Source organism: Callithrix jacchus, chromosome 2, assembly GCF_049354715.1.
Source record: "Callithrix jacchus isolate 240 chromosome 2, calJac240_pri, whole genome shotgun sequence".
In the NCBI taxonomy this organism is placed as follows: domain Eukaryota; kingdom Metazoa; phylum Chordata; class Mammalia; order Primates; family Cebidae; genus Callithrix; species Callithrix jacchus.
The window spans coordinates 33,800,968-33,822,809 of NC_133503.1; the positions used below are offsets into that span (position 1 = coordinate 33,800,968).

At 45.4% G+C, this 21,842-nt stretch overlaps 1 protein-coding gene across 4 annotated transcripts in view; it reads right to left on the bottom strand.

Annotated features, from left to right (window-relative positions):
• The window catches only part of MACROH2A1 (macroH2A.1 histone), a 64,385-nt gene that overhangs the window by 35,724 nt on the left and 6,819 nt on the right, over positions 1 to 21,842 (bottom strand). For all 4 annotated transcript variants that reach the window (XM_054249629.2, XM_054249623.2, XM_054249625.2 and 1 more), the window contains exon 2: positions 17,990 to 18,194. In XM_054249629.2, the coding sequence (XP_054105604.1) occupies positions 17,990 to 18,161 (172 nt within the window). In that variant the 5' untranslated portion in view covers positions 18,162 to 18,194. The remainder of the gene's footprint in view (positions 1 to 17,989; positions 18,195 to 21,842) is intronic.

Here is a 21,842-nt window from a genome sequence, read left to right on the forward strand (position 1 = left end):
TTGATTACATCAATGCTGAATGCCTATACATCTGGATACAAAACTAGAAGGATGTGACTGGATTATTTACAAAGTCAATGTCATAAATGCATTTTTAAAAGTGGAAGGGGGGTGCTGTAGATTTAAAAAGGCTAAAAAGACATAACAGCCAAAAATAATGTCACTCCTTAATGAAATCCTGATTCTTTTAATAAAAGCTATGAAAATCATTTTGTAGACAACTGAAGAGATCTGAATGTGGACTGGGCATCAGATACTAGGGAATTATTAATTTTCTTAAGTGTGATAATGGCATTGCCATTCTGTAGGGAGCATCCTTGTTCTTAGGAGATACATGCTGAGGTGTTTATGTATACATGCATACAACTTGCCCTCCATTCTGAAAAAGCTCTAAGGAACAAAGCAAGTATGGCAAATGTTAACAGCTCTTAAATCTAGGTATATAAGAATGTTCCTCTTTCAAGGAAATTCTGTCATTTGCAACAACATAGATAAACCTGGAGGACATTATGTTAAGTGAAATAAGCCAGGCACAGAAGGACAAATACAACATGAGCTCATTACTATGTGGAATCAGGGACTGGGGGTAGGGTCGGGGTGAATGTTAGTCAAAAGACAAAGTTTCAGTTAGGAGAAGTTTTAATGTAGGTGCGGAATGGTACCTACAGTTAACAATCATGCATATTTAAAAATTGCTAAAACAATAGATTTTAAAAGTTCTAACACAAGGAAATAAATATGTAAGGTGATGAAATAAGAGTATTCTTGACATTCTGTATGTTTGAAATTTTTCAAAATAATAAGTATGAGAGAAAAGAAAAACTAGAAGGGCTATGAGTGTAACCTATAGTTAGTAATAAGTTAGAGTTGATTTACCTGCCATCTGGGCACAGTCTCACAAAACAAGACAGGTTTTCCACAGCACCAAAGATGGTGGGAATTAGGAAGTGCCCTTTGGCAAGGCCTGGTTTTCTCCTTGGCATTACAGTGCTCTTGGTAACCTGTCAACCTCATCACAGTCTCCTTGTTTTCTTAGTGAAGCATACGGATAGGCCCAGAATGGATGTTATACTCTCCACTTCTGCATTCACAGCACCTGGGGACCAAGGTCACACAGGCATCACAGGCACCTTTTTCACTTGGGCAAGATGGGCCCATCACTGCTGGGCGTTGGGACACTACCATGATCAATGATAGGGAAGCTTCAGTCAAACTGCTGGGTGGCCAGCAGGGAATAGCCCTGTGGAGACGATGGGTGAAAGTAGGAAATGTGAGCCCCTCCACCAGATTCTGCCCAATTCTGCCCATGTGGGATGTGTCATTTTAAGCTACCCTTTTGGGCCCAATTCAAGTCTGACCTCTTCCCAGTATCAAAGAATTTCTAATATTTAGTTATGTTGTAAACACTAGATTTCTCCAGCAACATCAGCACTCAGAATCATTATGAAATAACTAGGAACAAAATTCTAGCTGTACAAAAATAATGTGTTAAAAATTTACAGTATGACACAATATGAAAAAGAGGTACTAAGAGCTCAACCCAATGCAAAAAACCTGCTGTATGTGTGTAAAGCTGAAAAGTTGCTTGGCTATTCAAGGAAAGTCTCATATTAACTTTGTAGGGGGCAGGGGTAGAAGGAGATCAGTCACACTTGAAACAGCAGGTTTCCCTCTAAATCCAAGGCAGAATTCATTTGCTCTATGATCACCACACTGATGACATACAACTCTGTGCTTGGTGGGAGGGACCCAAGGCACCATGAGGCCCCTGTCTTCTCAGTGTTCCCAGGTCTGCAGGGCTGCACATGCTAGTGATAGAGAGTGATAAAGGGTGCCATAGGGTCCCTTACCTGGGCTTTACACATATGAGAGCCACAAAAGCAAGGCAGAGTAGAAAGCAAGATAGCCAGTACTTACATGGAATCTGGTGGAGGGGGCTCATATTTCTCACTTTCACCCATCCATCTCCCCAGGGCTACTCCCTTCCCTGTACCAGTGTCAGCGCAGTTTAGTTTACCAGTGGTGCAGGGAGACGGCCACCCAGCAGTTTCACTGAAGATTCCTTATCACTGAGCATGGTAGTGTCCCAGTGCCCAGCAGTGATGGGCCCATCTTGGCCAAGTGAAAAAGGTGCCTGTTATGCCTATGTGACCTTGGGCCCTGGGTGCCATGAATGCAGAAATGCCTGCCTGGCCAGCCCAGCTAGGCCTTCATTCTCCTGTGTTCATGGAGGGGGAAGCACATCCGCAATGCCACTGTCCTGCCCATAGCCCAAGAGGAAGCCAAGCCAAAAGTCTAAGCCCAACAAGAACACAGAACCTGGAAGCAATGGAACAGGAAGGAGAGTCAGCCACGATGGGCCCTGGGCAGAATCTTCACAGCAGGAAGGCCTGAGAGGCATATCAGGTACCATGGAGCTATAGCCTACTTTGCTGGCTTCCCCTCCCTTCCTCAACCTTCCCCTTTCAGAGGCCACAGCAAAGTCTTGGGCCATCTGTATCGGCAGAGCCAGAATATACAGGAGGAGGCTGATGGATTACAATCTTTTGAACATAATGTGCTAAGAATGCTTTATCTGCCCCCTCATTAAAAACAAAGAGGAAGGGAGGGAGGATGAGAATGCCCACAGTGGTGACCTGTTTTGCTAAGTCCTAAGCCCAACCCTTTGGCAAGAAAATCGTTTGAAGGTACAGTTTTTCAGGAAAGTAGAGGTGGCCTGTTTCCTCTTGCTGCCCAAAACGTTAGAGGAAGGCCCTCCCTGAGAGAAGTCTCAGTAGCCGTTGGTGGTGGGGGAGGAGGGAGGGATGTGGTCTTTATTTTCTGCAGTGCTGCCTTCATTTTGTGTATGTGCAGGGAAAATTAGAATGATGAGTAAAAAGACCTGGAAGAGTGTGGTTGGGCCCCTGACTTGGGTGAGGGCACGCAGTATGTAAACAAAAAAAGAAAGCAATGGAGTAGCCCAGAAGTATGCTCACGGAGCTGAGAAACCTGAAGATACATTCTTCAAGAGCTAAAGGATATTCTCCCTGGCTTTGCAAGGTTTACCCCTTTATGCTCTTACTTTGTGACTGAAAGTTCAGTAGCTTCAGTTTCTCTACTAGGGAAACTTCAAGGACTATGCTCACGTTTTGCTAATTCAACTGGGAATCAGGGATGCCACACTGGACCAACTAAAAGTGACAGTGAGTAGCAAGATTGATGAGGAGGAGCAGAAAGGAAGAACATCTCAGCTCCCTGGAAAGAGCTGGGCAGATATGTCATTCTGCTGCCTTCTTTACCAGGGAGCCCCAAAATCCAAGGCTCTTCCTTTTTGCAAAGCCCCAGCTCGTCTTTGATTTGTGCAAGCCAAAATTACTGCCTCCCCATACTCCTACCGCCATAGAGTGGGCCCTCACCTTTATATGGGTAGGTAGGAGGGAGCTGTGTCAAGTAGGGATAACAAACAGGGGCATAGATCCACCCTCCAGCTAGTTGAGCAAGAGCTTTATCTTCTGTTTACTCTTGCATTTTTTTTTCAGATGGATAGTTACCACAGTAATCCATTGTTAAGGGACACACAAGGCAGAGCACCTCAGAAACACACCTTTTATGAGAAGTGTGTTCAGTGCCCCACCCTCCTCTGTGCTGCAGCAGCAGAGGGTCTGGGCATTTCACCATGGCCAGGGAAGACAGAGGATGCCACACTTAACAAAAGCAATAACCCAGAGCACACACTCATTCCTTGTCAAGCATCAGTAATATCCACCTTCTCATCCTTAGTCCAGGTTTAGAAAAAGTCATCGTAAAGGGCTTTCCGGGCTAAGAAAGAGGGGCCTGCTGCAGCGAGAGAGTAGAGGTGCAAAATGCCAGCAATGCAATAAGATAGAATGGGTCCCATCTGCTCTCTATGGCATGTTTGTGTTCGGAGGAGGAGGAGAGGGAGAGGGTGACTGACTGCGGAGGAATTGCGGCGGGGCACACATCACCAAAGGAGATGTCCTGATGCAGTTTTCTTCCCCAAAAGTGATCCTCTGCTTTGCAATAATATGGAGGGCAAAGTCATGGAGGCCCCAGGCTCAGGACTGTACAGCAATTCCTGCCTGTCCCTCCTCCCATGCATACCAGGGTGGCCCTCACATCCCCCCAGCAAGGAAGGCTTCCACCTAGGCTAGAACAGAGCCAACTTCAGCCTCTGCCTCAACCTGAATGGAGCCTATGCCTTCCTACAAGGTTGGGGTGGGGGGGGGGTGCAGATTCTTGCACTCAATTCATTTCATATTTTGGAAGGTTGTGTGTGTCTCTAAAAGTTTTGCCTATGGCTGGTCTAAAAGAAAAGGGATTCTGAGAAAGAGAACCAGGAAAACACCAGATCTATGGACATAAATCCTTTTCTCCAGTTTCCAGAGTTCAACCCTTGCATCCCCCCTTGGAGGGAATTATCAGGAGCCACAGCCTGGACACTGTAACCAAAATAAATGGAATTCGTAAGAAAACACAGGAGGAAACTGGGAAAATAACATTAGGAGAAGAAACAGAACCCTTTACCAGGTTCTTCACCCCATCAAGCCAAGTCTACTCAGCCAGTGACAGTCTAAGCTTTGTTACCAATGCCCAATACTAGACTGATTTGGGGGCCCAAGGCACTTGGGGTCTACTCTGAAGAGGACTGTAAGTGTAGTAAAGTTCAATTATAAATGGTGCAAAGGTCACAAGTTGAATGGTGAGCAAACTGGCCAGCTCATTAGCTCTTCCAAGATTTTTGTTTTTCAAAACACCTAAGCCTCTGGCTCTCACTCTGGCCAGGGCCAATCTCTGGCAACTAGTGAGTAGCTGGCACCATCATCTGTAGTGGCCTAGATGATGCAACCATATTCCCTCTCCTCAGAGCTGCAAGCCCTGCAGGGGCACCCTGGGCCAAACATTCCCAGCTTCATTGAACATGACTGTTTTAAGGCTGCTTGACAAAATTCTCTGGATAACATCCCTGGATAACAGCATGGTTTGGCAGCCTTTCTGACTACAGACCAGCCGTCTCAACATGAATACCTTTGACAGGTCTACTTTCTAAGTTCACCCAGAGACCGAAAGCTTAGGGTCCTTTTTCTTTTTTCCAAACGTCTTGAACTAAACCATATCTGTTGTAGTGAAGCATTTTGTCTATCTTCCTTCAGCGAGATGAAGTCATGGTTTGCAGAATTAGACTCCTAACAGCTAACAGGTGATGTGTTGAGGCTGAGCCAAACTCTAAACACAGCCCTTGCAAATAGGAAAGAGTCAGGGGCTTCAACAGAGCTGTTTGAAGCTCTGTAAAATAGAGCTCATCCAACAAAAGAAATACTGAAAATAACAACCAGAAATCAAAGAAAAGCAAGTGTTCACATAATCCCAAGGAGAAAACATGTTTGCTACAAAGCCAACGACATGACAAGGAATCTGTTTATTGTATTTCTTTTAATTCATCATCCTTCCATCATCAGTCCTTTGAGTTCAGAACTGTTTTACACCATTCCGGAAGGCCTTAACCCAATCAACCCCAATCAGAAGGTGATTGCTAAGAGCTTCCTGCATTCTGACTATACCACAGCCTCCTCCAATTCCCTTGGTGGCCCCGAGTGTTTGCAGCCACATCCCAGAATCCACTGCCCCCATCCCACCTTTTCAGGAGTTAAGTGTCAGGGTCTAAAGCCTGCAGAGCCATCAGTTTGGAACTCTGGGCCAGAGCAAAGCTCTTCATCTGCTTGTCCCTGGGGCCTCAGAAGAACCAGAATTCTCTAGAGAAAATAAAATCTACAGCAGTGACGTGAAAGTAGTACTCCAAAGACAGTTCTGAGTCTGACACAAACTCATCTACTGTCTTTAAGCCCACTGCAGACTCCTCTGAAAAGTCCAGGAACCAGGGGTCTCAGAGACAGCATCTAGTCCAGTCTTCTGCCTTCCCACAAAAATCTCCCAATAAGATAGAAATGCAGCTTAACTTAGGAATCTGTAAAGTAAGTTCTACTGGCTGGCACGTTCAGCCCTATTTCAAAGTAAAAAAATTAATTTTACATTATACATAACAAAAGGGAGCTATGATTCTAACAAACATTTTCTTAATCTAACCCATCAACCCAACTCAATGCCGAATATCTTCCTTGTCAGGAAAGTTGTCCTCTGTCTTCCTCACGTCTGGTACTGTTTCAGCTACCCGCCTTGTCTGCAGTGGAGAGCAGCAACCACAAATGGCACTGTGGTGAGAGCTTGGGGTCTGCTGTCAGATCTTCAGGGTTTGGATCCCAGCTCCTTCAATTATCTATAAGACGTGGCCAAGTGCATCTAAGCCTCAGTTTCCTTTTCTATACAGGGGGGAGTGATAGCTGAAGTTACCTCTAGGCTTATGAGATTAATAAATTACCAAGTAAAATGTTTAGTACGCTCAGTAAATGCAAGCTACTATTGTGAAGGCTACAACTGCACTATAAAAAAGTGCAACAAGCTTAACAAGAGAAAACTGTACTTCCTTTGCCTTGGTTTCCTCTATCAATAACTGGATGATTTAGATGGGGGGATGTGTGCCAAAAGGAGGAAAAAAGCAACAGAAAACCTGGTGTTTCCTCTGCCAATAGTTTACTCTTTGCTGTTATGCTTAACAGTTAACATATGTTTGAAAAATGCACTTGAACTTGATTAACCTCGGTGCTGCCAGACCTGCCTTGATGGAACACAGCACCCAGGGCGCCCCCACAGGCATCTCTACCTTGGGATGAAGTCTGGAACTTTTGCCTGACCCCAGCAGAGCATGCAGAGCCAGCAGCTCAGGGAGTAGAAGTCAAGGCCCAGGGAAGAAGGTGCCTGGGGAGGCCCTGAGAAAACTGTTCTACTCCAAGGCCTGGTTGGCAGCTGGGCAGGACCCTCTGACCCACCAATCACTTGCTGTCAAGGACTCTCAATTAAGTTACAAGGAAATGGTTAATATGTATGTTTGTTTTGATAGGGAAAACCACAGCCATTTGTTCTTAATTCATCTCAGGAAGGGGTGAACAATCAGCGATGTCTGCTGAAATGAAATGATTTGAAGAGTATAATGTAAAGAGGAAACTCATTTAAGGAGCCCTGTCATGGTACCATTTCCCAGATGGACTCAAAGGGAAAAAGCAAGGAGCAGAACAGTGAGTTTCGTGGGCTGCACTGTGTGCAGGGAGGAGGCGACGTCTGCCATCAGGCTACACATGTTCATCAAGAAGGGAGCAGCTTTGCTTACTGGGAGCAGAATCACGAACTTGGTCAGAGGGCGACGTTTTGCTCTACTTCCTTTTGTGCTGTTTGAATTTATCTTCTGTATATTCTTTCAAAATGAAAAGAATTATAATGCTGGATAAATGAGATGCTGCAGGCACTTCTGCTATTCGCTGCTCCAGCTGACCTTTGGTACCACAGGTCACAAGCACCCTTACCCTCAGACACTCTGTCCCAGCCTGCTTAATCCTCCTTCTCCCCAGAAAAGGTTCTGGGCATGTGAAGACTTTCTAGGTTCTTCTTCACGGCTGTTTTTAGAGCAGTGTGAGTGTGTCATAGAAAGGGAGGCTCCCAAGAGTGACTACAGCTCCTGGGGTCTTTACCAACCCCACCTCTGGGCTGTCTGCCCAGGTGGATTCCTGATGCTGAGGACTGCTTATCTAAGGATTTGCCTAAGCTCTGACACCTAGGATTCCATCTCCCCCTGCCTTCACTAAGGGGACAATAAAAGGACACTGGCCAAAAAGCTTCCCATTCTCCAGCCCTCCTCAGCGCCACTGAGTGACACAAGCTCCCCATACCTGACTGGGCACTGTCCTCTCCAAGGCCTGCTGTGGCTCCTCAGGGCAGCTGTCTGCCCAGTACCTCACTTGCTCTGCTATGGCTACAGCAGCAGCTCCAACACAGACCAGACTGCCCCTTCCCAGCAGGCCAGCTCATGTCACTCCATGGGCCTTCACCTTCCTGTCTGCATGCTCTAGACTTTCCTCATCCCTGTCCAGGACTGCCCGTCCTTCAAGGCCCATCTTGCAGGACCCCTGTCCTCCCTGCCCATACGAGGCCACAAGAATGTCTCTGGCAAATCACCCATGACTGTTGCAGAGTCTCTCCCCTCAGGCTGTGTCTTCATTGAGCGGGCCTTGGGGACTGGGCATTTACCAGTCTTCCTGAGGTGTCTGCTGGCTGCTTCAAGACAAAGGAAATGGCAAGCGGATGAAGCGCTCTGGGGTTCAGTTCCCTCTGAATGCTCTGGTCTCTGTGCTGTGTGACTTTGGAGAAGTTATTTCAACTCTGAGCCAATTTGTTCCTAAGCAAAATAGCTGGTTCAAGGATTCAACAGAGTTACCAAATGTAAAGCATTTAATCGCTGCCTAGCATATAGTCACTGTTCAACATACGGCAGATGTTTTAACTGCTTCACCTTTACCTAGAACTCAGAGCACTTCCCCCTATGTCCCTAAAACTAATATTACAAGCTACAGTTAGAATATGAACTGGAGACTGCTGGGGCCTGGGGTAAGAGTGAAAGGGCAAGAAAAACAATGCTACTCCAAGTACCCTCATTTTCTGAATGAATAACAGATATTGATTTTTAGCAGTCAATATTCAGATTTATAGAGGCAACATAAATGTGAACCCAAAACTACCTCAGCTACCAGTTACCACAAGGAGCATCAAGCAGGATATCAACGGCAAGGGAAACCAACATATTAGCCATTTCCAGAGGCCCTGAGTTTGTTTTCACATGGCTCCCACAGCTCTGCAGGGATCACACCTTCTATAAAAACCCATAGTGTCCTCTGTAGGCAGGGGGTGATGACAACCCTGTGAGAAGCTATCTCAGCACCAGGTACCACTATGGGCTTCTAAAGAGCCCAGTACTGGGTGCCAGGGAACCCACACATTCTGGCCACTAAATGGAAGATGCACCTAAAAAGGAAGCAGGTGTGGTGGGAAGAGGAGGAAGAAAGGGAGGGAGCCAGGGTCAGAGCTGAGCTGAGCAGCCTGGCAAATCCAAGGAGGGTTTATGTCATCTTCTTGGCAACCAGAACTGGAAGGGGGCGGTGGGAAGAGACAGAGGGAGTCTGACTATGATTAATACCCTTTGGGTTTGTCGTCTTGCTAGAGTTTATTTATAGCTCTGAGTAGTGGCTCTTTGCTTTTAGGAGATTTTACTCTGGGTTGACTTGACTAGACACAGAAGCCCTCGGGCAGGAGAAAACAAGCAAAAACACCGTAAATATGTTCTATCGGTTGCTGATATTTTAACAGGAAGACAGTGGGAGAGAAGACATCTGTGGAATTCTTACCTACTTCCTTCTCCTTTCAGTGAGAAAGTATTAATAGTTATTTTAGAAGCCCATCCTGATGGTCATCAACAGAGGACCCCTGGATGCTGGGTCCCACTCAGGGGTCTCGTTTAATTCTCACCCTAATCAATTTCCTGGTAGCATCTGATATTACCAATACTCTCTACCCCTGAAACTCATCATTCTTCTAACCGGTCTTCTTCACCTTCAATAAAAAACTATTTCCCATGTGGCTGCAGAATATCTGGCCTTGTGCTGGGAGCTATATACAAAGGTGAGGGAGGGCTGGGGAAAGCTTAGGCCCAGCCCTGGGGTTACTAATGTGGCTCTGATGTATGGCATGCCACAGGCACCCTACAACTCTATGGAAATCAACCATGATTCTTTTGACCCCAGCACCCAGCTTGTCACTTTGTACCTAACTCTTTCACAAACGGATAATTCCAAATGCATTACTAAACAAGTGAACCAAGCGCTGCGGTGGTCAGTGGTGATGAAGGATGGAAGTGCAGGCAGGTTCTCTAAGGCCAAGGCCTAGTTTCCTGTTTTAGAACATACATTTGGGCTCTGTAGCAGGCAGCATGAACTATAAAGCTATCGTCCCAGGGAACACAGCCTCAGGCTGGGCTCAGGATCCAGGCAGGCCTTAACTCAATCCCAAGTCAGCCTCGAGGTTAGCTGAGGGGTCTAGAGGTATTGAGGGATTAAGGGCAGATCAAAGATCTTCATATTCTCCCAAGATCTTTGTTCAAATATAAATATGTCAGCCTCTGCATGTGCCCATTATCCTTTTGATTTTCTGTATTTTGGCATTTTATTTTCTAGATTTATTTTTAAATAAAAAGGGAAAATATTATCTTTTAAAAGATATGTAACATATATAAGAACTAGTAACATGGATTATCTCCTGGGAAGAGAACCGAATATGCAAAAGTGCGGGAATGGCAATGCATGTCACGTGGTCTATCCTTTGATAGTGTGTGAATTTTACCATTGATATTATTACTTATTAGAGAAAACAAGTTCAACAAAAGTAAAAAATGACAAAGACCTACTAGATGTGGGAAATATAAAGTATATAACAAGACAAATGGATAAATAAAGCAGAAAATTAAAGTCTAGAAATAGCCCTAATTATATCTAGAAATTTCATGTCTGATAAAGTTGGCATCTCAGGTCACTGGGAAAAAGTTGAAATATTCAATTGTGTTTGGGTAACTGGGTAACCATGTGAAACAAAATTAACCTGATTCCTATCTCCCACCATGTAACATGGTAAACTCAAAATATAAATGTGAAAATATATGGGTCAAAATATAAATGTGAAAAACCATAAAAATACTGAGCAAAAGCATGAAGAAATGTCTTTATCACTTTGGAAGGAGGCAGGCTTTCCTAACAATGATTCAAAATCCAGCAGAAATAGATGAAAAGACTCCTTATATTAGAGTCATTTAGATAAAGAATATAAAATAACCATGTGACATATATTTAAATAAAACTGAAAATGAAGAGAAAAAAAGATGATACAGAATGGCCAAGCATTATCCAGGCACAGTGACATGCACCCGTAGTCTCAGCTACTCAGGAGGCTGAGGTGGGAGGCTCACTTGTGCCCAGGAGACTGAGGCTGCAGTGAGCCATGATCATGCTACTGCACTCCAGCCTGGGCAACAGAGTGAGATCCTATTTCCAAAAAAAAAAGAAAAGAAAAATGACTAAGCAGATTCCAACAAGAATGAAATACGACTTCTATAAATGAAAATATCATAACTGAATTTAAAATTCAGTGACTGATTCTATTTAATAAAGCAGATTAAATACAGCTGGAGAAAGATTTAGTAAACATGAAGATAGTTCTAGAAGACAGATGAAAAGGTAATTATCCAGCAAGCAGTCCAGAAAGACATGAATTAAAAACATGACTGAGATTAACAGATATGTAAGACAGTAAAGTATTAACATATGTTTAATTTGTGTTCCGTAAGAAGTGACTAGAATAGAGAAACTGTTCAAAGGATGGCTAAAAACTTTATAGATGTGACAGACATGTTAAAAAATAGAAGTTGAGAACACATATCACCAAAAGACCCTCACTAAATAAGATTCTAAAGGGTATACTTCAATAACAAGTGTACAGATCCCAAATGGAAGGTCTAGATGAAAAGAAGGCACACTTAGTTTTGGTCACCCCTTTTTCCTTGCCTGATTTCAGAAATAGGTTTTGTGGTGCTGTGTGCTTGTCCACTGGCCCAAGCAAAAGCAGAACCCTTCATATGGAACGTGTTTACCCCTCTGCAGACCCTGATGGTAGAAGTAATAGCTGCATGTTGCCCTTAAAAGTGGTGTCATGAGACAACAGTGAGACTCCTTTGACTTTTGAAGATTTACAGTCAGCATGCCTTATCTTCAAGATAGCAATGAGATTTTCAGCAAATGGTGGTAGAACAACTAGATATCCACATTTAAAAAAGGCAAGTCTAGACATAGGCTTTACACGTCTTACAAAAATTAACTCAAAATGGATCATAGACCTAAATGTAGAATGCAAACCGATAAAACTTCTAGAAGATAACATAGGAGAAAATCTAGATGACTTCGGGTTTGGCAGTAACTTTCTCAACACAACACCAAGTGTAAATTTATAAAATAAATAATTACTAAGCTGGTTTTTATGAAAATCAAACATTTCTACTCTGTGAAGGACAGTGTTAGGAGAATGAGAAGACAAGCCATAGAGTGGAAGAAAATATATGCATGAAGAAGCAATGAGGTCTTTCCCCTCTCAGATCCAAGTATTACAGTCTGACTGCTGGCCTTGGGAGAGCAGGGAAAAATGAGGCCATTGCTTCACAAAGTAGGCCCAGATCATGTTTACACTCTCCTGAACAACTTCATGGACTCTTTAGAAAGACCATGAAGAACTAGATAAAAACTCAGTTTTTGAGCTCTATAGCTGGATTAATGTGCCCTATGAGAAGCATGTTATCAAGCTATGCTGCACCTTCACATCTTGGGTAAGACAGAGAAGTACTGGTGGAATTCTACTTCCTGGTGGCTTCCAGGCTCTAGCCTCAAACCCTGAGGCCTGACCCACCTGGGTCTGTTAACTTGCTGGCCATATAACACCACATCATCAGAGAAATGTCAAAGGTACATAGTGCTAAACTGATTCTTTTTCAAATGCCCTGTGAATGTTTATCCACCACAGAATCATCTATTCCCTGTGGAGACTGAAGGAAGCTTGGCAACTTAGTGTATGTGGGGAGCACCTCCTCAAGTACACAATTTCTTTGTAAAATTATGTGCTGTGATGTTTCCATGACTGGCCGTCAATGAAGATCATCAATAGCATATGTTAATAAAAACAAATAATTAGACTAAAATCTAACTGTCTTTTATACATACACAAAAGGCATTAAGTGTCAGCTGCTATCTCTGGGTAGTGGGATTATGAATGAGTTTTAGTTTCTTAATTTTCAAAAAATTACTCACATAATCATAAAAGGGAACATACACTTAAATATACCCTGTACACTCTGAGTACCCACTGGAGTTCCAGTTTCAGTGTTTTCTCTAGTTGTAACCCCATGACTCCTTAAAATTCTTAATCTTTCCTTTTGTGTTTGTGTGTGTGTGTGTGTGTGTGTGTGTGTGTGTGTGAATTTAAGGAAAACAGAGTAAGGGAGGGGCTTTGCAGAACATAGCAAATGCTGTGGCATAAGCCCCAGTGCAGCATGAGTGTCCAAGAAGGTACTAGCAAGCATTAGCTGGGTTCTGGCCTGATATGTCAGTCTAATGGAGGTACACTCATGCAAACAAGCAGGATGTGGGGGCTCCGAGGGCCTTGGAACCTCAAAGAGCCAAGCCTTACTATCCTCTTCTTCCTGCTCAATTTTTAGCTGTCTGAGTCCAGGACACACTGTAGTGTCCTGGATAGGAAGGTGGTAAAGAAGTTTGGGACTTATTTTCAAGGTAAGTGACAAAGCCAACTGCAGGCTCTGTCTACCTCAATCTTCCAAGCTTGTAGGATTGCTTCCCACATGAGAAATGCCAAATGAGATGGATACTGGCTGAAATGAGTATCAGTAACAGGATGTGTTGCTGACAGGAGTGGGCTCTCTCTCCACTTCTAAGAGATGGAGGCAGGGGTGGATTGCAGCCCAGTGACTACCACCAAAAGGATATGCAACATCTGACCTGGGTTAGAGACTGAAGTCAAGTAAGCCAAAACTCAGGATGAGGACAATCACATTGTTAGCCAAAACCAGATGGCAAGATATATTTCTAACAACTATCTCTTTTCCTTGGGGTTTTATTTCAGGATGTAGTCAAGCCCAAGGCCTGGCCTCATCCAGTCAGTAAAGTGGCTATAAGATCACTCATGGGACCCTGCTTCTTCCCCAGGTCAAGAGCTGGCTCCATAAACTTCACAAGGATTGGCCAACCAAGTACCTACAGGCAGCTTCAAACTGGTGCATCTGCTATCAGAGGATGCTGGGTGTCTATTAGAGGAGTATGGAGGCTGTGGTCATTGATAAGAGACAAGAAAAGGAACAGGATTACTATAGACTCCCTTCCTCTCTCATACTTTAATGCTAATCTTATTAATAGTTAACATCTGGGCACTTATGATGTGCAGGCATGGAATAAGGACTTCATGTGTATGCTCTCGTAAGAACCCTATGAGACAGCTACTGTGATCCTCATTTTAGAGAGTATAAAACTGTAGCATGGAGATGTAAGTGACTTGCCTAAGCCACAAGTAAGAAGTGGCAGCTCTGGCACCAGTGCCCATACTCTAAAACTGCCCAGTTCTAGAACACAGTGGACCCCAAGTGGTCCCCAGAGCTGGTCACCTAGGAGATGTCAGCTCCTTGCTTGAGAAGCACCTAGTCCTAGGTTGGCGCTGCAGCTTAGCAGTCCTCTTAGCAATTACTGAGCATCCAGACTCCTCTCATCTCTCCCACAGGTACCTTTGGAAGGTAGGAGGCCTGGCCCAGCTACTTCAAATGGGCATCCATGTGGCACACCCCATCATCATGCCTGCAATTGTTGATGCCACCTGTAAGAGTCTGGGCTATGCAGAGAAGAAAACAATCCCTTCTTAGGGACTTCAGGTGACACCTAAACAAGCAGGGCAGCTCTGGTAACTTGTTAAGAAGCATTCTCCAGAAACCCACTTGCGGTCCTATACCCGGCTTACAGCACAGGTGGTCCTGCATCACCACAGCCTTTCTCTTGCCTATACCAGTGTCTGGACAGGAAGCCCTTTGGGGGTGGAGATGAGTCGGTGTGTAGCTATGCCAGGCACATCAAAGCTCTCAGCAAGGAGAGCTTGAGTGGGTGGGACTTCCCTCAGATGTCTGCCTTGTGTTGGAGCACAATGTTGGGATCACATCCTTGACCAGACCCTAAGCTGCCTGAAAGCTGGTACTCCAGCTTCTCCCTCTCTATAGCTTCCCTATGTTCTGGAAAGGGGCTGACTTGGCACCCAGAAGGCACATGAGGACAGGTAAGTGGTTGCCATAGCCCCTCTCCCACTTCTTGCAGGGCTGGCTGGCACCTCTCCAGGTCTCAGCTGATTTCTCCTCCTCAGAGAAGCCTTCCCTGGCCAGCTCATCTCCAAGCCCCCCAGAAGCCCGGGCTCTCCTTTGACCTGCTTTCACTCCTCACAGCACTTTCAGTCTCTAAACTGTCTAGATTGGCTGGCTGTCTCTTTTCCAGACAAGAGTGTGAGCTCCAAAGAGCAGAGGTCACTCTGCTCTGATTACTCCTGTGCTCTCACACAGAGCCTATGGTGGTGCCTGGCAGATAGCATGTGGAGCGAATGAGAAGAGGCCTCTAGGGAAACAAAACTGAAGAGCAGAGCAGAAAGAGGGCATGGACACATTTTCTTCACACTCAAGGGCCAACAAAGTTCTAAGTGGGCAGATACCCAGAATGTCTAACATCCATGTGCTCCCACATCCCCGCCCAATAGCTAAGGGCTGGCCACCTTCTGAGGAAAGTCAGTGTGGGTGTGTAGACTGTTCTGAGGGGTGGAACAGAGCAGTATTCTCACTAGACATGGCCACAGAGTTTGGCTCCTCTCCCATCATGAAACAGGACATAAGTGACCAAGCAGTGACTGGGTACAGTACTAACTGCTCAGGACATCCTCCTGAGGTCAGTTGAACCTGACTCCATGTTGGGGCAGGCATGGTCATGCCAATGTCTCAGTGCCACATGTAGGCAGAGGAAATGCCTCAGATTCAGCCAAGTATAGGCCTGCTGGAAGGTCTTCATAAAAATTAACAATATACATTATTCTTTAGGATACAAGAGCTGATGTGGCTGATGCCAGAGTAAGGATCTGCTCTGAGCTACTTTTCCAGTGATAGTGATGGGCTGTCCTGGCCAGTCTCATGCCCTGCTGTGACCTCTCCCAATACCCACGATAGCTTGGGATGTGGATGATAGATGTATGAGCCACTGAGTCAAGGTCTCTAGCCCTCATGAGAATGGACTGCTGGCATACACCTCAGGAGCACTGGGCTCAGATTCAAAACTAGCCATGCTCAGACCAGGAAAACACAGATTTATGTGCAGCACAGGTAGTAGTTGCCTGAGATATGACAAAGCAATGGTATTCCTCCATCATGCACTTCAAAAAAGAATAGAAAGCTAGATGGAAGAAATAAAACTGAGATTGTACTTGACCTAATGATAGTGTCTTTGAACACCTCAGAACAGGCATCATGGCATTCGGGAGCCAGGGGCTGCCTGGGTTTGTGTAGCACATTAGCTTTCCCATTATGCTCAAAGCCCCTTTGGCCCTCACAGCATCCTGGAGTTGGAGTAGGGACAGTTGACTCCATTTGAGTTGTAAGAAAATTGGGGTCCAGAGAAGTTAGGTGACTCCCTTTAGGTTACACAGCATGTACATTAACCAGGCAAGAACTAGAATGTCTTCTGCTTCCTATCTAGCAACTTCTCCCAGTCTCTCTGGCTGACTGCCAATGTTATACATAGCTTTCCTGTGTGTGTCACCTAAGTTCTGGGCTTGTTTCCTCATCTACACTGAAAAGTCATGCTTAGCTCACATTAGCAGACCTGCCACCTATAAAAGTTTTGCTAAGCAGAAAGTCAAAAGTCCCAAAATATGTACAAATTCTTAAACCTAACACTATTACTTTTCATGCCCAGATGCTTTCAACAGAACACAAAAACTTTACCTTCCTGATGGCTGTGTTTTCTATGGGGAAACCCTTGACGTTGCCTTACTGAGAGAGCTGGGAGTGCAGGAAGCAACCCAGCTCTTCCGCTGCCTGGAGAAGCGCTTTGTCTTGCTGAGTCACTCCTTTCTGGCTGTAGCAGAGGTGGCTACAAGAATCAGAGTACTCTTTCCTGGCACCTACCGACCCACCTGATCATGTCTCAAGCAATACACAGTAAAAGCATTACAACAGGATAGCAGGATTTGGGTCCCTTCTCAACCCCTTACAGGTTGTACACAAACTCCAGAGAAGTCCTTTATGCTTTGAGGCCTGGTTTTTCCATCACTAAAAATGGGGGTGGTCTCCCTCCCTTTCCAGCTGGTCTCCCACAAGTGCTATGAAATCAAAAATAAGATTGTATCTGTGAACAGGACCAAGGACCCCTTGGAGAGATGGCTGAGTCCAAGACTAGGGCAAGGAAAGTCCAGGGTGAGGTTGGAATATCTTACTGTGTTAGAAGGCAAAGAAATGTATGGAAATTGATGGAGACATGGCAAAAGGACATCTGAACCAGTTTGAAGATCAAATTTGAGGTAATGCAAGCATTAAAGTGAGTAATGAAATAACTTACTAAATTAAAAAAAAATCTGTTAACCAGTATTTATAGTTCAAAAAACAAAAAACAAAAAACAAAAAAAAAAAGGAAGGGCACAAGGAAAGCTTTTATTACAGAAGAATGCCAACTAAGAAATACAGAAATAAAAGAAATTTTTGAAATCACTATTTTATAACCACCACTGTAATAACAGATTCAGGTAAAATCATCAAGGATTGCTGAAGCCACTGGGTGAAATACCATGGTCCGGGATGTATAGAAATCCAGCAGATACCACCTTAACTGAATGAGCAAGAGGAACATCACCAGTGATGGGACAAACCACGTCAGATGCCTCCAGACGTGACGCACAGAGAAGGATGCAGCATCTCTGATACCATTCTCCTAAGAAAATGCTCATCCTAAATCTAATCCTAAAACCAACCCAGATTGGAGGACCATTCTGCCAAACAACTAGCCTGGATTCTTCAAAAGTATCAATGCCATGAAAGATTGTTTTAAAAGCTGGAGAACTGTTCAAAATTAAATAAGACTAACAAACTGGCAGTCAAATGCAATGTATGATCCTGAAATGGATCCTGGATCAGGAAAGAAAACAAACAAAATTATCAAGGACATTATTGGGGCAACCGAGGAAATTTCAAAATGGACTATACAACAGCCAAAAATAAATACAGAAATATCCACATGTATGCCCGCATGCACACACACAGGTGAGGGGAGATAAAGTAGATGAGGCAACATGTTAACAACTAGAGAATCTAGGTGAAAATGTTCCTTGTACTCTTCTTGTAACTTTTCTGCAGGTTTGAGATATTTCAAAATAAAAGAAACAAAAGTGGTCTTTGGAGAACTATAAGAACTGTCTGGATTGACTCAGGTACACTCACCTGTTAGGTACTCCAGGACAGCAGCCATGTACACGGGCGCCCCTACTCCAATTCTGTATTTGGGGTGGCCTTTCTTGATGTACCGCAGCATCCGCCCCACGGGAAAGATGACTCCTGCTTTGGCAGACCGTGATGTCTTGGTGGACTTCTTCTTCCCACCGCGGCTCGACATGATGGTGACCTTGGAGGCGGATCAGTGAGCACACTGGGAAGGCAAGAGGCACACTGGTCAGGGTAGCCGGGGACAGCACGTGTCGCCTTTCCAGGTACACGCCGGTCTCCTGGAAGGAATGGAGTCTGCCTGCAGATGCCACTGTCTGCAGCTGTGTGGCCCTCCGAGTCCACATGATGCACTCTGCTGGAACAGTTTAATCCGTGAAGAGAAAGGCTTGGCTCTGCATAGTTTATACCATGACATTGATTTTATTGGCCACTTCCACTTAAATGTTACACTGAAATGAGTGCTCTTAAGTGCCTTGCCATTATGCCACATGATGAAAAGGAAAATGGGATTTCTTGGCCACATTTTATACACTTGTTTAATAATTGCATTTTCATACACTTGAGACCAGGGCTGATAAATTTACAGAAGGCTTAATAAAAGAAAACTATGACACTTGCCCCTAGAAAGATGATGTAAAGGCAGGTACCTAGATTCTCTGATGAAAGCAGTATCTCTATCTTATCATTCTTCTTTTTTTTTTTTTCTTTTGAGATGGAATCTCGCTCTGTCACCAGGGTGGAGTACAGTGGCGTGATCTCAGCTCACTGCAACCTCCACCTCCTGGGTTCATGCGATTCTCCTTCCTCAGCCTCCTGAGTAGCTGGGACTACAGGTGCATGCCACCACATTCGGCTCATTTTTGTATTTTTAGTAGAGACGATGTGTCACCATGTTGGCCAGGATGGTCTTGATCTGTTGACCTTGTGATCCACCTGCCTCGGCCTGTGATCTGTTGACCTTGTGATCCACCTGCCCTGCAAAGTGCCGGGATTACAGGCATGTGCCACTGCACCTGGCCTATCTTATGATTCTTTATTTGTGAGAGGCAAGAACAGCTTACAGGAGTCAGTACAGTATACAGCCAGGTTGCAGTAAGAGGCAAGCTGAACACTTCCAGTCTGCCAGATGGGCCAATCTTTAGAGAAAAGAGAGAGGTGTTTTTCCTTCCTTGCTTACAGTCCCCATCCAAACAGCCACCCAGTCAAGAGGAAAACCCTCCTCTACATCTCCTGTGAGCTCTTTATCTCCACCCCCAGTGATGGGATCCTGGTCATCACTATTTTAATCAAGTGGTCACAAATGTCTCCTAAGAATGTCTCCCTACCACAGCCCCCTCTCCTCTAATCCACCCTCTACCCTGTGGGTGGGGCAATCTGGGTACACACACATCTGAACACACCCTGGCCCTGGCCTGAAAGCTTTCTGTGGCTGCCACGACTTTCAAGACACAACCAGGTCTCTTCGCCTGCCACAAAATGCCCTAGAAATCTAGGCCTGGCACACCTGTCCATTTTTGCCTTGGGCCACTTGTGGTCTAAACTCCAACACAGGGAACCACGCAAGGTTCCCCCCAAATGCTCTTCCACTTCTTTTCTCTCTGCCTAGGCAGTGGCTGTTCCCTTTGTCTGGGACCTCCATTATCCCTCACACTTGCCTCTGTCCTCTGCCAGTCCTCCCAAATGTTGGGATCTGGCCGTCCATCCTCAGGGCCCCATGTGCTGCACACCACAGCATTGATGTACATGGACCCATTCTCCCATCAGACTTCAGGCAGATGGAGGGGTGCCCCTAACTGTATTCCTACTGTAGCGCCACCGAAGTTCTCGAATGTTTACTAAGAGCATCCTGTTCACTTATGCATTCACTAAGACTCTGCTGGGCAGATGCGGTCCCTGTGGAACTGGTGGGAAAAAAGACAATAAATAACCCCCTGGTCATTTAAAAGATAAATGTGATGTATGCTTCAAAGGGCCAGTGCAGGGTGCTGGGAGAGGGTATATGAGGGGACTTGGCCTGTTCTAGAGCCCCCTAAAGTCCTATGAACATGCATGCTCACTGAACCAATTGGGCAGGTCTCCCATGTATTGATAAACTGAGGTCAGGCTCCATGGTGTTTGGGGCCTTCTGGCTCCAGCAGTCAATGCTGTGACCACTGGAGGCCACAGGAATAGGAGTCTCTGTTACTCTGATGCTCCACCTATACTAGGGACAATGTCAGGACATGCCATGGTACACATTTAACACCTCTCTGACCCCAAGAGCATCTCAAATCATCTGCCTGACAGATGGCTGTGAGGGCAGCAGACAGAATTCTGGGCACTCTGGGGCTGCTGTGTTGAGAGGCCCAACAGAGTTAAGGGGGTGAAGGCCCTGGTTCTGGAGTGATGTTAGGAGAGTAAAGGCCCCTGTCATGAGCACCCTGTCAAGGGACCAAGTCTTAACTGCTCACTGAGGGCTAGAAAAACCCAGAAGGGTCTAGGTTTTTCAGCAACAATTAGTTGGATCCATTCCTTGCTGTGATGAGCTTCACTTTAAAACATTCCCTGCAAAAAGGTACCTGTGCTCACTCTGGGCAGGAAATGGTATGTGTACATATGTATGTGCCTGTGTTTTCAGGGAAAGCTGTCATTGGATTTCCTAACAGTCTTTTGCTTTACTATAAATGTGTTTCACAGACCAACAACCTGATGCCTTTGGACTCAGAGCTTTTAAATCGGAATGTCTCCCCTCTTTAAGCAGGTGAGGCCTGTGGTCAGTGATGATTAACAGCAGCTCAATCCTTTTTCCTACTAGAGCACAGACTTCAGCTTTGTTTCCCAGCTGACCCACTGGGCATGTCTGGGGCTGCCTGTGTGGGAACTGGACAGTGCTCTCCATCAAGGAGGAGCCATTAGCACCCAGGGACCTGGTAGGTCCTAGACACACTGACTCCTTAAAAGTGATGCTCCTTGTCTTACCCTCCTCTGACTCTACCTGAGTCTTTACATCAACATGCCAGTGACTCCAAGGTCTCTATGCCAGTGCAACATCTGGCTGCTGAGCCTCAGAGCTCTGTTCTGACTACTGATGGCAAGGGCCCACTTACAAGTCCCATGGGCGTTTTGAACTCTTCTGGGTCTCTCAGCCATCTCAGTGGCAATGACATGTACCAAGCTAGCCAAACAGCAGTCAACCTGGCCCCAACTTCTTCACCCACCCCACAGCACCCAAGCATTAGCCAAGCTCTGCTAAACCGCCTGCAGAACCTCTCAGGCCTCTACTTTTCACCCTCCCTGTGTTGGTTCAGCCTCTTTACTTCTGACCTATTCTCACTGCACCAGTCTTTATCCATGGACAGAAGAGGCAGCTCTGCCCACTCTGATGATTCCCCATTGGCCTGAGCTCCTATGCTAGCCACAAACAGCATCCTTCAGCTCCTTCCATGGTACAGCTTCCTGCTACCCCTGCCCTGGCTCATATGCCTTAGGCCACCCCTGACTTCCTGAGTCTGTCACACTGTGTTAAGGATGTCTCTGAACATGCAGTTCTTTTGTCTGGATTGCCCTTTGTCCTCTTGTCAACTTGCTGAACTGACACAGCCTCCCTCTGCCATGGAGACTTTGTGGATGTGGTCACATCCACAAAGCCTAGAATTTGCCATCTAGGCTTTGTGGATGCCATCTAGGCTTTGTGGATGCCACAGCCTAGAATTGCTCACTGCTCCATGTTCCCATGGTATATATCCCAGCATATGCATCTCCAACTCAACTGAACTACAAGCCACTCGATGTGAGGCACTGTAGTCAACTCATCCCAAGAAAGGCCTGAAATATCACAGCTCCTCTGGTGCCACCCTGCTAGCAGAAGAAC